This window comes from Pantherophis guttatus, chromosome 3, assembly GCF_059756535.1.
Source record: "Pantherophis guttatus breed Tessera chromosome 3, ASM5975653v1, whole genome shotgun sequence".
NCBI lineage: Eukaryota > Metazoa > Chordata > Lepidosauria > Squamata > Colubridae > Pantherophis > Pantherophis guttatus.
The window spans coordinates 5720451-5734856 of NC_142065.1; the positions used below are offsets into that span (position 1 = coordinate 5720451).

Below are 14406 nucleotides of genomic sequence, written 5' to 3' on the forward strand. Positions count from 1 at the left end.
CGGGCACGAATCATAAACAGGGAAGGAAAGAAGAGGTAGGCGGAGGCACTTCCGGTCGGATTCGCCGGGCACGAATCATAAACAGGGAAGGAAAGAAGAGGTAGGCGGAGGCACTTCCGGTCGGATTCGCCGGGCGTGAACCATAGACAGGGAAGGAAAGAAGAGGGAGGATGAGCCGTTTCCGGTCGGCATCTCTCTATGGTCATGAAAGCCTCTGTAGGAGACCGGAAGTGGAGGCGGTTTGCGAGAACCGTCATGGCGGTCGTTGGATACTGAAAGAGGGAAAAGCCGTCCGTCTTTGAGGCGGGGAGGTCGTGCTGGTGAATCGCTTTCCCCTCCGTTGGGTGGCGCGGGGGAGCTTTCGCTGGTCTCCAGTCGGACCCCGCCCAGAAGCCCAGGACTACAACGCTAATCGTCCTCCCTCCTAGGGGACCCATAAGGCTGTGGATGATGGGAGATGCGTCCATTGTCTTGGGTGGGCTCCTTTTTCGTCTGAATTAACTGCAAACGAAAGAAAAGTTTAGCCTGGAACGAGGCCTCTTCCTATCTGCTCGCAAATCCTTTTTTTTTTCCCTTTTTTTTTTTTTTGCTGGGGCTTTTCCTGTTGAATTTCTGCCTGGCTCATAAGGCAGAAGCTACCAGCCCCGAAGAATAAAAGAGAGAAAAAAAAATCATATTTCTTTTCTCTGCCCAGAGACTACCTGGAGTTGCCACCTTTTCTTTCCTGCCTTTGCTCCTTTGCCATTATATATCAAAGTGAAGAAATTAATTGATTAAGAAATTAAGAAATATCAACCGCAGGAAATTTTAATCCCTTTGCATTAGGAATTATTTCATCGGCTTTTTTCGTAAAAGGCAACACCGGTAGCAGCAGAAGAGGGTGGGGGGGGGCTATAGCTTGGTTGCAGTTTTTATCTACAGCGCATGGATTTTCAAACCTGGTTTCCTGACAAAATATTGGTTTTCTGACTTGGTTTTCCTTTGAATTTTTTTTTTTTTTTATTTGATTTATATGCCGCCCTTCTCCGGAGACTCAGGGCGGCTTACAATGTGTTAAGCAATAGCCTTTATCCTTTTGTATATTTATACAAAGTCAGCTTATTGCCCCCACAAACTGGGTCCTCAATTTACCTACCTTAGAAAGGATGGAAGGCTGAGTCAACCTTGAGCCTGGTGAGATTTGAACTTGCAGTAATTGCAGGCAGCTGGATGTTAATAACAGTGCTTTAGTCTGCTGCGCTGGGCTCTATTTTGATCTATTTTTCCTGAAAAGGCACTCGTTTCCGGAGTCATAACACGGAGGCACGTTTTACTGCAAATTTTCTGCCACTCTAGAAGATAGAATAAATACCTTGGTGCTTTTTAGATGCTATCGGCATAATTTCCCAATACAGATAGTCCTCGGCTTACAATCATTTGTTTAGTGGAGTTACAACAGCACTGAAAAAAATGATTTATGAACAATTTTCACACTTATGACCATTGCAGCATCCCCATGGTCACGTGGGCGCTTGGCAACTGGCATGTATTCATGACAATTGCACTGTCCTGGGGTCACACGACCCCCCCCTCCCCTTTGTAACCTTCCCATCTGGCTTCTGATGAGCAAAATCAATGGGGAGGAGCCAGATTTGCTTAAACAACCACAGGATTCGTTTAATAAATGTGGCAAAAGAGGTATAATGCGGGCAACTCATTTAGCAACCGCCCTGCTCTGCAACAGAAATGTTGAGCTTAACAGTGATCGTAAATTGAGGACTACCTGTAATACTGCTTTGTAACCTGCTCAAATGTCTCGGGTGCCATTGTGCAGAATTGTGAAAGCTTTTCCTGCAAAGTAGTATAAACCTACTGACAATTATCTGCATTTCTTGCAGTGAGATGAGTAAAAAACAGACGCAGCCATGAACTAAAGTGTGCGGCCCTTATTGTTGGATGAATATCGTATTTCTCTGTTGCCTGTTAAGCTGGAAATGTGCTGAATTCTGAAGAGAAAAGGAGCGCAGCCATGGACGAGGAGAGCTTGGAAACAGCCATTCAGACTTACAGCGCTCAGCTGCAGCAGGTGGACTTGGCTTTGGGAGCTGGGCTGGACCCAACGCAACAGGCCGATCTAATGCAGCTGCAGGCCGATTTAAGGCAGCTGATAGAACTGACCGAAGCCAGCCTCCTGTCTGTGAAAAAAAGCAAACTTTGTTCAGTTTTGAACCCCGAGGCGCTCTCCACACCTTCCTCTACCCATCCTCAACAGAGTGGTGGAGAAGCTGGCCGCCCGAACGTTGATGACGAATATGCTGCTTTTAAGGAAGCCATTGAGCAAATAGGGGAAGAGGATGGTCCATTAAGGACTCAAGAGGACAGAGATGGGACGGGTGATGAAGAAGAAGAAGAGGAGGAGGAGGAAGAAGAAGAAGAAATAGCCAGCGGGATGAAAGTGAAAGCTCCTTACTACAGTTCCTGGGGAACCCTGGAGTATCACAATGCTATGATTGTAGGTAGTGAGTGTTTGGAAGATGGAGGGCCCGGAGTTAGGGTGCTCTACCTCTACCCAACTCACAAGTCTTTGAAGCCATGTCCCTTTTTCCTGGATGACAAATGTCGATTTAAGGAGAATTGTCGGTAAGTAGATCGACTGGTAGGATGGGCGGGATACCCTGATACGTCCAAAAAGCACTTCTTTCATTATGCAGGACACATCCTGTGGGCAGAATCTACCTGATAAGATTGCTCTTTTCCTGCTTGGGGAATCTCTATAGATAGTCCTCGATTTATGACCACAGTGGAGCCCCACATTGCCAAGCAAAAAGGGTTGCTAAGTGAATTTTGCTCCATTTTACATCCTTTCTTGCCACAATCGTTAAGTGAATCACTGCAGTTATTAAGTCAGTTACCCGGTTGTTAAGTGAGTCTGGTTTCCCCCATTGATTTTGCTTGTCAGAAGGTCGCAAAAGGTAGTCATATGACTTGAGACGGCTACGACCGTCATTATTTTAAGTCAATTTCCAAGCGTCCAAATTTTGATCATGTGCGGGACACTGCCGATGGCCATAAGTGCAGCCCAATTGTCCGAGGAAGCGGGGAATGGACATCCATCAGTTCTTCAAATCTGGGTCATGTGTGCCGCCAGGGAAGTCTATCATAACCTGCAATGATTGCTACAGTGTCTGGTCGTAGGTTGAGGACTTCCTGTATAAAGCTATGCTGTTTTGAAACCCAGCACTTACAATGGACTCTCCCTTCATGGTCTTCATGGCAGGTTTTCCCACGGGCAGGTGGTATCCATTGAGGAACTGCATCCCTTCGAAGAGCCTGACCTCAGTTGTCTAGCTGTGGGGTCAGCCTGCCTGGCGAGACACCAGGATGGGATCTGGTACGCTGCTAAAATCACAGGTGAGGTCGATTTCGACACACCCCATGGGTTTTCATTGTATGAAGAGTCTATGTTGTGGCCCTCCAGCTGCCAGCTGAGCTGGCGGCAGACTCGGACAATGGGGAGGTTGGGGAGGAACTTGGGCCAGCTCTGGAGTCTGGGGAAGGCTCTGATGGATGCTCTGCGTCGGACACAAAGATAGAGCCAGGGCCGTCCGACATTTCCCAGCCATTGGAGAGGCAGCTGCCTTTGGAGAGTGATATGAGTGGGGAGGAAGAACAGCTGGGGCCTGTTCCAGATGCACGTATGCACAGAGCTCTTAGGAGAGGTGAGCAACGGAGGGCAAGGAGTCAACTTGGGAAGGAAAGCACATGTGGACACTGAATCGCCCCTCCCTGGCTGGGGAATAAATAGAAGGAAAGTGAAGTGGGTGGTCATAGGAGACAACAGTTTGTATTTCTGAAGATTTGGCTCATCCTGTTCCGTGCCTCAGACTGCTTGCCAGAACTTAATTTGCAGCTTTGTGGCCTGGCAGTTATCTCAAGGAACTGATAAGGTCTGTTACTGCAGTTAACTCCTTGAAGGACTCTTGCCTGGACTTTTTGGTGTGTGAATGCCATTAATTCACGGGAGATAAATAAAGAAGGAGTCTGTTTCTTGCTTGTGCTAAGGCTGGGTCAGAACAGCTTAGGACGCTGACAGCTACACCTGGGACAGGTAGAACTCTGGCCTAGAATTGTGGGCCCCTTAATTGCATGCAGATTTGGTGGATTATTTGCTCTTTTAAGAAAATCCAGAGATCACTCCCCCCCCCAGCTTTGCTGCCATATTCCAAATTTGCTCATTTTTTAAATGTTTCTTTGACTCACTGATGTAGAAGCTTTCGGAGACCTGAGGCAGCCCATTTTTTGCCATCCTTTTAACTCAGTGTTTCTCAAACTCTGCAGCTTTTAAGATCCCAGATCCCACATTTTCCCCCTAAGGAATAATATAGTGAGTCACAAGGCAGCCAAACACCGACAAGTTCTAAATATGCATTGAGTACCAAACAAATAATGAGTAGTGGGACAAAATTTTTGCATCAGATTGCATTGAGTACCAAATTCGATGAGTTTCCAAGCAGTTGAGTAACTGTACAGGTAGTCCTTAACGTACCACCACAATTGAGCCCAAAATTGATGTTGCTAAGTGAGAGATTTTGTTAAGTGAATTTTACCCCATTTTGCGACTTTTCTTGCCACAGATGTTAAGTGAACCGCTGCGGTTGTTAAATTGGCCATGTGGTTGTTAAGTGAAACTGGTTTCCCCCGTCAATTTTGTCAGAAGGTCGCAAAAGGGAATCATGTGACTCCTGAACCTTGCATCCGTCATAAATATGAGTCAAGCATCCGAATGTAAATTGCGTGACCATGGGGATGCTGCAGTAGTCATGTGTGAAAAGTGAAAAAGTGTGAAAAATGGTCCTACGTCACTTTTTTCAGGACCACCTTAACGTCGAACGATGACCAAGCGAACTAATATATGTGGGTATCTACATAATTTTGTTTTTATTTATCTTGTCATGTTTATGTACTATAAATTGGAGGTGGTAACCCTTTTAAGAGCTGTATGAAATGGAATTTCATTTTTAATGTATGCCAATTAGTGTACATTCAAAGTGACAATAATTCTATTCTCTATTCTGTTCTATATATTCTATATTTTCTATTCTATTCCATATATTCTATTCTATTCTGTCTTATCCTGTCCTATATATTCTATATTCTATTCTATTCCATTCCATTCCATTCTGCATTCTATTCTATTCTATTCTATTCTATTCTATTCCATTCCATTCCATTCCATTCCATTCCACTCCACTCCACTCCACTCCACTCCACTCCACTCCACTCCACTCCTCTCCTCTCCTCTCCTCTCCTCTCCTCTCCTCTATTCTATTCTATTCTATTCTATTCTATTCTATTCTATTCTATTCTATTCTATTCTATTCCATTCCATTCCATTCCATTCCATTCCACTCCACTCCACTCCACTCCACTCCACTCCACTCCACTCCACTCCACTCCACTCCTCTCCTCTCCTCTCCTCTCCTCTCCTCTCCTCTCCTCTCCTCTATTCTATTCTATTCTATTCTATTCTATTCTATTCTATTCTCTTCTCTTCTCTTCTCTTCTCTTCTCTTCTCTTCCCTTCCCTTCCCTTCCCTTCCCTTCCCTTCCCTTCCACTCCACTCCACTCCACTCCACTCCACTCCACTCCGGGTTCTATTCCATTCCATTCCATTCTGTGTTCTATTCTATTCTATTCTATTCTACTCTACATGCTATTCTATTCTATTCAATTCTGTAGTAATTTGAGGACTACCTGTGTATACACCATCCTGAGTTATTGATAGAAATAATTAAGGCGGATGTAAATAACACGAATAATCTCCTTTCTCAGACATTGACAGCGGTTATTACACAGTGAAGTTTGACTCGCTGCTCCTGAAGGAAGCAGTGGTGGAAGGGGATGGCATAATCCCTCCGCTCCGTAGCGAGGAGACCTCTTCCTCCTCCTCTGAGTCTGAAGGCGATGAACTGGATAGCTCTGCGTACGCTAAAGGTAAAAGATAATGCTTTTCTGACTTTCCCGCTGCCCTGTAGTTACTGCATTTATTTTACTCCTAATCGTCTGTTTGTACCCTCCATATCTCCCTTTGGCCACTGTGCAGGCAGTCCTTGATTTACAATTGGGTAACATTGTGTTTCTCAACCTTAGCAACTTTTGAGATGGGTGGACTTCAGTTCCCAGAATTCCCCAGCCAGCATCCTTTAAGATGGGTGGACTTCAGCTCCCAGAATTCCCCAGCCGGCATCCTTTAAGATGGGTGGACTTCAGCTCCCAGAATTCCCCAGCCAGCATCCTTTAAGATGGGTGGACTTCAGCTCCCAGAATTCCCCAGCCGGCATCCTTTAAGATGGGTGGACTTCAGCTCCCAGAATTCCCCAGCCGGCATCCTTTAAGATGGGTGGACTTCAGCTCCCAGAATTCCCCAGCCGGTATCCTTTAAGATGGGTGGACTTCAGCTCCCAGAATTCCCCAGCCGGCATCCTTTAAGATGGGTGGACTTCAGCTCCCAGAATTCCCCAGCCGGCATCCTTTAAGATGGGTGGACTTCAGCTCCCAGAATTCCCCAGCCGGCATCCTTTAAGATGGGTGGACTTCAGCTCCCAGAATTCCCCAGCCGGCATCCTTTAAGATGGGTGGACTTCAGCTCCCAGAATTCCCCAGCCGGCATCCTTTAAGATGGGTGGACTTCAGCTCCCAGAATTCCCCAGCCGGCATCCTTTAAGATGGGTGGACTTCAACTCCCACAATTCCCCAGCCAGCATCCTTTAAGATGGGTGGACTTCAACTCCCACAATTCCCCAGCCAGCTTACCTTTAAGACGGGTGGACTTCAACTCCCACAATTCCCCAGCCAGCAGACTTTAACTCCCAGAATGCCTCTTTCTGCCTCTTATCTCTCCCTCTTGTCTCCAGTCATTGACGGCAGCATTCCGGAGAATGGGGAAGGGACATCCACCTGTCTTTCGTCCTTCGGCAGCTGGGAAGCCCATACGCGCGGCATAGGCTCCAAACTTATGGCCCAGATGGGTTATGAGCTTGGAAAAGGTACGTGTGGGTCCAGTGGGAGGACAGTATGAGGTGTACACCCCCAAGGAGGCTCTGCCCCCCCATGGATGCCCCAGCTGCAATTCTTCTTGTACCACATGCACACCCATATCACACTTTTCCTTGCAGGCCTGGGCAAAAATGCAGAGGGTCGGATCGAGCCAGTATTAGCCGTCGTGCTCCCCAAGGGGAAATCGCTGGACCAGTGCGCGGAGATCTTGCAGAAGAAGAGGGAGGGGAAGCTGGATCCGTCCAAGCCCAGGAAACGGAGGGCGAAAGGCAAGAACGCGTCCCGCGTCCGGCAGCAGACCCCGAAACGCCGAAACGTGTTTGATTTTCTGAACGAGAAGCTGCAGAGCCAGGATTCGGGGGGGCAGCCGGGAGGGACGCTCCCCCCGCTGGAGAGGAGCAGCAAGGAGATCTACCACGCCAGCAAGACTACCAAGAAGGCCCTCAACGTCCGCCTCTTCCAGACCGTGGAAAAAATCGAGCAGACTCAGAGGGACATCCGAGGGATCCGCGAGGCCTTGGCACGCAACGTCGGGCGGTAAGGAGACGGCCTGGTGGGCGGGAGAGGGGTCGTTCGGATGACCTTCTCTGCTGCTCCTGGGGGGAGGGGCGGAAATTAACACCCATCTCTCAGGTCTTCCCGCGTAGGTTAGGCAAGTGTGCAGGTACCTGCTCTCAGTAGGACAGCTCTGCCTTTAAGAAAAAGGCCTTTATAGGCAGGTTAGACCAAGGTCCAGAGATTGGATTTCCCCAACCTGCAGGCTCTGCTTGTGGCTCGCTCGGATGAAGGTTTTATGCGGGTTATTATTTTATTTTTTTATTAATTCAATTTGTATGCCGGCCCTCTCCGAAGACTCAGGGCGGCTCACAACATATTTAAAATCATTATAAAAAACATTTAAGAACAGGGTGGATTTGATTTAAATCGAGTTGATTTAAATCACAATTTAAATCATGATTTAAATCACTAGTAAAAAGGCTTGATTTAAATCAACTCGATTTAAATCATAATTTTTAAAGAGCAACTGTCATCTCTGCTACTCCTCTGACCCGCTGTTGACTCACCGATAGTCCCCGTGTTGCAGAATATACAGCCTCATGCTACATAACTAAGCTCCATTTCATGCTGAATAAACTAAATTGTTTATGTATCTTAAATAGAAAACTATCTTACAATAGATTTTTACCCCAAAGTTTTTTATTAAAATAAATTCAATAAAAATCAAAAAAATCCGATTTAAATCCAATTTTTGATTTTTTTAAAAAAATCATTGATTTTTATCCACCCTGTTTAAGAATTAAAAACATTAAAAACATTAAAACTCATTCGCACCATTCATGGCCAGATCTCGCCAGATCGCAACAGCGAGATCAATGGCCCCAGGCCTGCCGGAAGAGTCAGGTCTTCACCGCTTTCCGCAAGGCCAATAGGGTGGGGATGGTCTGGACCTCAGGAGGTAACTGGTTCCAGAGAGCTGGGGCAGCCACAGAGAAGGCCCTCCCCTGCGGGCCCGCCAGCCGGCATTGTTTAGCTGATGGGACCCGGAGGAGACCAACTCTGTGGGATCTTACCGGTCGCTGGGAGCTATGCGGTAGAAGGCAGTCTTGAAGATAACCTGGCCCTGAGCCATGTAGGGCTTTAAAGGTAATAACCAACATCTTGAATTGTGCCCGGAGACCAATAGGGAGCCAGTGCAGCCAGTTGTGGAGTTCCAGCTCTGTTGGGTTCGTTCGTGATTTGTTATATTGTGCAAACCGGAGAGTTAAGCTGAATTTGGTCAATTAGGCAGTGGTGGGATTCAAATAATTTAACAACCAGTTCTCTGCCCTAATGACCGGATGGGCGGGCGTGGCCAGAGGTGTGACAGGCAGCACTCAGCCTCCTGCATCCCCCTGGGAGGAAAAACGGGCCACCGGGGCGGGGGACGTGCCACCACCACCTCTGCACCCCGTTTTGGGCCTAGTAGGCCTCCCTGGGAGCAAAAATGGATCGCGGGGGTGGGGGCAGCACACACCCCTGTGCCCTGTTTTGGAAGGCCTCCCTGCACTTACCTGGGAGCCAAAATGGGGTGCGGGGGGGACTCCTGAAAAGGGCAGGGCTGGGAGGGGCAAGGCCAGCCAGCAATTTAACTACCGATTCGCTCGAACCGGCTGAATCCCACGAGTGTCAATAGGTTGTGTGAAATGAAGGGAGGGAGGAAGAAGTTTGATGAAGGAAGAGAGGAAGGAGAAGGGAAGGGAAGGAATACAGGAAGGAAGGAGGGTTGGGAGGGAGGAAGGGAAGGAAAGAGGGGAAAGGAAGGGAAGGGCAAAAGAGAAGAGCCTTGGTGGAGCAGCGGACTAAAGTGCTGTTAAGTAGCACTTAGCTGCCAGCTGCCTAAAATTATTGCAAGTTCGAATCTCACCAGGCTCAAGGTTGACTCAGCCTTCCATCCTTCCGAGGTAGGTAAAATGAGGACCCGGATTGTGGGGGCAATAAGCTGACTTTGTATAAAAAATAGAACACCACTTGGGGGGTGGGGCCGAAAGCCCTACTAAGCAGGTATATACAAAAAGTATGAAGGCTATTGCTTAACGCATTGTAAGCTGCCCTGAGTCTCTGGAGAATCGAACCAATGAATGAATGAATGAATGAATGAATGAATGAATAAGAGCCTTGGTAGTACAGTAGTCTAAAGCACCCTGTTATTAAGAACAGCTGTCTGCAATTATTGCAAGTTCGAATCTTGCCAGGCTCAAGGTTGACTCAGCCTTCCATCCTTTCTAAGGCAGGTAAATTGAGGACCCAGATTGTGGGGGCAATAAGCTGACTTTGTATAAATATACAAAAGTATGAAGGCTGTTGCTTAACGCATTGTAAGCCGCCCTGAGTCTCCGGAGAAGGGCGGCATATAAATCAAATTTAAATAAATAAATAAATAAATAAACGAACATGGGGGATTTTCCCAGTGGTGTGGGGTCCATAACCAGCATTTGCTCCTTTGTGGGTATCAATTCGGGGCCACCAATTCAGGCTTCAGGATTATTTGATTCCAGCTCATGGCTACCCAGCTGCAGATCTGACCACACAGAAATGGCAAAAAGAATAAGAAAGACGGCAGCTCCCCTTGTGGGGGAGGGGGTGTTTGGCTAATCTTGACTTTCCCCTAGTTGAGATTGATTTGTACCCCTCTGAATGTCTTCTTCACTCTCCCCAACACATTGTTAAGCGAATAAAGTGGTTGTTAAGTGAATCAGTGCCATTTTGCCCGAAATAAGTTCCAGTTTTGGGCATAAGGATCGCAAAACATGATCAGATGATCATAGGATGAGCCACGGTGGCACAGTGGTGAGAGTTCGGTTCTGCAAGCTACTTCTGCTGCCTGCCGGCTGCTTTCAATTTGGAGTTCAAATCTCACCAGGCTCAAGGTTGACTCAGCCTTCCATCCTTCCAAGGTGGGTAAAATGAGGACCCAGATTGTTGGGGGCAAGAGGCTGACTCTGTAAACCGCTTAGAGAGAGCTGTAAAAACACTATGAAGTGGTATATAAGTGCTATTGGTATTGCCCTTCCTTCCTTCCTTCCTTCCTTCCTTCCTTCCTTCCTTCCTTCCTTCCTTCCTTCCTTCCTTCCTTCCCTCCCTCCCTCCCTCCCTCCCTCCCTGTGGTTAGAATGCAGTATTGCAAGCAAACTCTGCCCACTGCCAGGAGTTCGATCTTGAACGTCTCCAGGTTGACTCATCCTTCCGTCCTTCCGAGTTCGGTAAAATGAGGACCCAGATTGTTGGGGGCAAGAGGCTGACTCTGTAAACCACTTAAAGAGGGCTGCAAAAGCACTGTGAAGCGGCATATAAGTCTACGTGCTACTGCTATAGGATGTTGCAAACCACAATAAATGCAGCTGTATTGCCCAGCACCCGAAGTTCGGTCATGCGACCACGGAAGGACCCATCCGTCAGAACTTTGAATCCAGGTCGTAAGTCCTCTTTTCATAGATGTCAGTCGTACATTGGAACGATTGCAAAGGGGCCGGTCGTAACTCGAGGGCTACCTGTCCCATTCCTGATCTCTCTTTCTCTTTCTCTCTCTCTCTCTTGACGATTTCTAGGCACACCGTCGCCACCGCGAAGCTGGAAGAGAAGCTCTCTGAAGCCCACAAGAAACTGGGCGAGCTGCGATCTTTGGAGGCGAGTCTTCAGCAGGAGCAGAAAAAAGCCGACACGCACAAAAAAATGACCGAGTTCTAGGTTTTTCTCTGTGTCGGGGGAAAAAAAAAAAGGATAGGCTGCAGAGGAGCCTTCCTTTCTTCTGGGTTTCATTCTCTCCCGTTGGACAAGTGGGGTGGATTTGAACTGGTAGCTTCAGAGAAAAGCTCCCCCAGATATCCACAGCAGATTCAGGACTGATTTGATTAAGGAAGGTTTTCTGTTATGACAACTGTACGACCTGTGGACTTCAACTCCCAGAAGTTGCTGGCTCAGGAATTCTGGGAGTTGAAGTCCACAAGTCCTAGAGTTGCCCGAGTTGCCCACTCCTGTGTTATGTCCTGCCCATCTCTTTGGTACTTGGTTCCTCCAGGACTTCTCTATGGTTCCTTGGGGACTGATGGCCTCTTTTCTCCCCCTCTTAGCAGACAGGAGCACTACTATGGTGAACGGAGAAAAATAAAATGAGAAAAACTCTTATTATGTCTTTTTTTTTGTTTGTTTGTTTTACCATTAATCTGTTTGACCAGCAGGAGGCGCAACAATATTCTGGCACAAAGCACTTCCTTGGGTTGCATCGCTTTTCAACCCACCCTTTTCCTAGGGGCCATGCCTCTTTCGGTTCTTTTTATTTTATTTTATTTTTAATTTGATTTATATGCCGCCTTTCTCCGGAGACTCGGGGCGGCTTACAATGCGCTAAGCAATAGCCTTCATCCTTTTGTATATTTATACAAAGTCAGCTTATTGCCCCCACAAACTGGGTCCTCAATTTACCTACCTTAGAAAGGATGGAAGGCTGAGTCAACCTTGAGCCTGGGGAGATTCGAACCTGCAGTAATTGCAGGCAGCTGGTCTTAATAACAGGGTGCTTTAGACCACTGTACTACCAAGGCTCCTATTTGTTTACATCCTGCCTTTATTATTTTTTACAAAGAAGGCAGCAAAAGGATCCAACGCACGCCTTCCTCTTCCTGTTTTCCCCACAACGATCCTGTGAGGTAGGTTGGACTGAGAGAGATGAGTGGCCCAAAGTCACCCAGACAGCTTACATGCCTAAGGCGGGACTAGAACTCACAGTCTCCTGGTGATTGGCTCAAAGTCACCCAGACGGCTTTTGTGCCTAAGGCGGGACTAGAACTCGCTGTCTCCTGGTGATTGGTCCAAATTCTCCCAGACAGCTTTTGTGCATAAGGCGGGACTAGAATTCACTGTCTCCTAGTGATTGGGCCAAACTTGCCCAGCCGGCTTTCATGTCTAAGGTGGGACTAGAACTCACCATCTCCTGGTGATTGACCCAAAGATACCCAACCATCTAAGGCGGGACTAGAATTCACTGTCTCCTAGTGATTGGGCCAAACTTGCCCAGCCGGCTTTCATGTCTAAGGTGGGACTAGAACTCACCATCTCCTGGTGATTGACCCAAAGATACCCAACCATCTAAATCGGGACTAGAATTCACTGTCTCCTGTGATTGGCCGAAAGTCACCTAGCTGGCTTTCATGCCTAGTGGGTCTAGAACTCACCATCTCCTGATGATTGGCCCAAAATCACCCAGTTGGCTTTCATGCCTAAGGTGGGACTAGAACTCCTCGTCTCCTGGTGATTGGTCCAAAGTCTCCCAGACGGCTTTTGTGGCTAAGGGGCGGGACTAGAACTCGCCGTCTCCTGGTAATTGGCTCAAAGGCAGCCAGATGGCTTTCATGCCTAAGGCGGGACTAGAACTCGCCATCTGGTGATTGGCCCAAAGTCACCCAGACGGCTTTTGTGGCTAAGGGGCGGGACTAGAACTCCTCGTCTCCTGGTGATTGGCTCAAAGGCAGCCAGACGGCTTTTGTGGCTAAGGGGCGGGACTAGAACTCATCGTGTCCTGGTGATTGGCTCAAAGGCAGCCAGACGGCTTTCATGCCTAAGGCGGGATTAGAACTCATTCATACCAGCGGTCCTCTCTGGCTGCATGGGGTCAAAGAGGCCATCTGCATTAAGATTTAACAGCCCTCTCTCAACAGAGAACAGAACAGAATAGAAAATATGGAATAGAATAGAATAGAAAATAGAACAGAACGGAACAGAATAGAAGAACAGAGTTGGAAGGGACCTTGGAGGTCTTCTAGTCCAACCCCCTGCTCAGGCAGGAAACCCTACACCACTTCAGACAAATGGTAAATCTCGTCTTAAAAACTTCCAGTGTTGGAGAATTCACAACTTCTGGAGGCAAGTGGTTCCACTGATTATTTGAAAAGGGATGGAGGAATAGGACACCCCCTCTCCCCTGTCTACCACACCCTCCTTTCAGCAGTTGCAAGAAGATCGCTATTCAGGCGATCGAGGGCACAGATAAACCAAGTGGCCTCAACGACTCTCAGAGAGAGTACTAACGACCAGATGACTGTAAAGAATATACAGTAAATCCTTCCATCCTCCACCATTCAGTCAGAACGGAAGAAGCTTCTCGGAGGAGAAGCGAGATGTCTTCTAGCAAAACAAAGTCCGGTTGCCTTGTGAAAAAGCAAAAATTTTGAGAAAACAACCGTTGTTTTTTTCCTTAGACTCAGCCAGGGGCAATGATGGCAAGCGAACAAGCTGCTAGACCTCAGCGAGATAATCTGCGGCCTGTCCCCGGCGTGCACACCAAGAGCAGCGGTGAAGTCATGGGACCACAATAACTGTTTATCGCTGCCGTTTCCTGTGCACATTTTCTCGCGCATCCCCCGAAGTGAAAAAAAATGAGCTCGCTATGATTTCTCTTCCCCTCCGTTTCATCTTTGTAAGCGTTTTTTGCAAATTCAGACTCCATCGCAAACTGCGTAAAGACAGCTTGTCCTTTTGTAAAATGCAGTTTTTCTTCGCTGTTTTAATTCCCCAAATTGGGAAGCTTCTCATTTTGGATCTAATAATGCCCCCTTAACGTCCGCGAACCTTTCCATTTTCCTCCTTTTATTATATATGTATTAGCAATATAGAAAGTACAAAGACCCATCAACGATCAGTTGCGGAGGGAAATATCTGGGAACACAGCTAGTCCTCCACTTAACGACTGTTCGTTTAGTGACCGAAGTTACAACGGCACTGAAAAAAAATGAATTATCACTGTTTTCCATATTTAGGACAGTTGCAGCATCCCCATGGACACACAATCCGAATTCAGACGCTTGGTGACTGGTTCGTACTTATGAGTACTTACTTTT

General features: G+C 47.4%; 1 protein-coding gene across 1 annotated transcript; it reads left to right on the forward strand.

Moving 5' to 3' along the window:
• The first annotated feature begins 170 nt into the window (after window positions 1-170).
• Window positions 171-11698, forward strand: ZGPAT (zinc finger CCCH-type and G-patch domain containing). The gene is made up of 7 exons (XM_060684323.2): window positions 171-475; window positions 1878-2619; window positions 3257-3390; window positions 5813-5974; window positions 6895-7026; window positions 7156-7573; window positions 11122-11698. Exons 2-7 carry the CDS (start codon window positions 2009-2011, stop codon window positions 11258-11260), a joined length of 1596 nt encoding a protein of 531 aa, XP_060540306.2. The 5' UTR covers window positions 171-475; window positions 1878-2008; the 3' UTR covers window positions 11261-11698.
• Window positions 11699-14406: the final 2708 nt, after the last annotated feature.

What these genes read in the sequence shown, in the direction of transcription:
- ZGPAT (XM_060684323.2), top strand. Translation starts at nt 2,009, where the DNA reads ATGGACGAGGAGAGCTTGGAAACAGCCATTCAGACTTACAGCGCTCAG. An exon ending in CGATTTAAGGAGAATTGTCG is followed by an intron (nt 2,620 to 3,256) that starts GTAAGTAGATCG and finishes TCTTCATGGCAG; the next exon opens with GTTTTCCCACGGGCAGGTGG. An exon ending in GTACGCTGCTAAAATCACAG is followed by an intron (nt 3,391 to 5,812) that starts GTGAGGTCGATT and finishes CTCCTTTCTCAG; the next exon opens with ACATTGACAGCGGTTATTAC.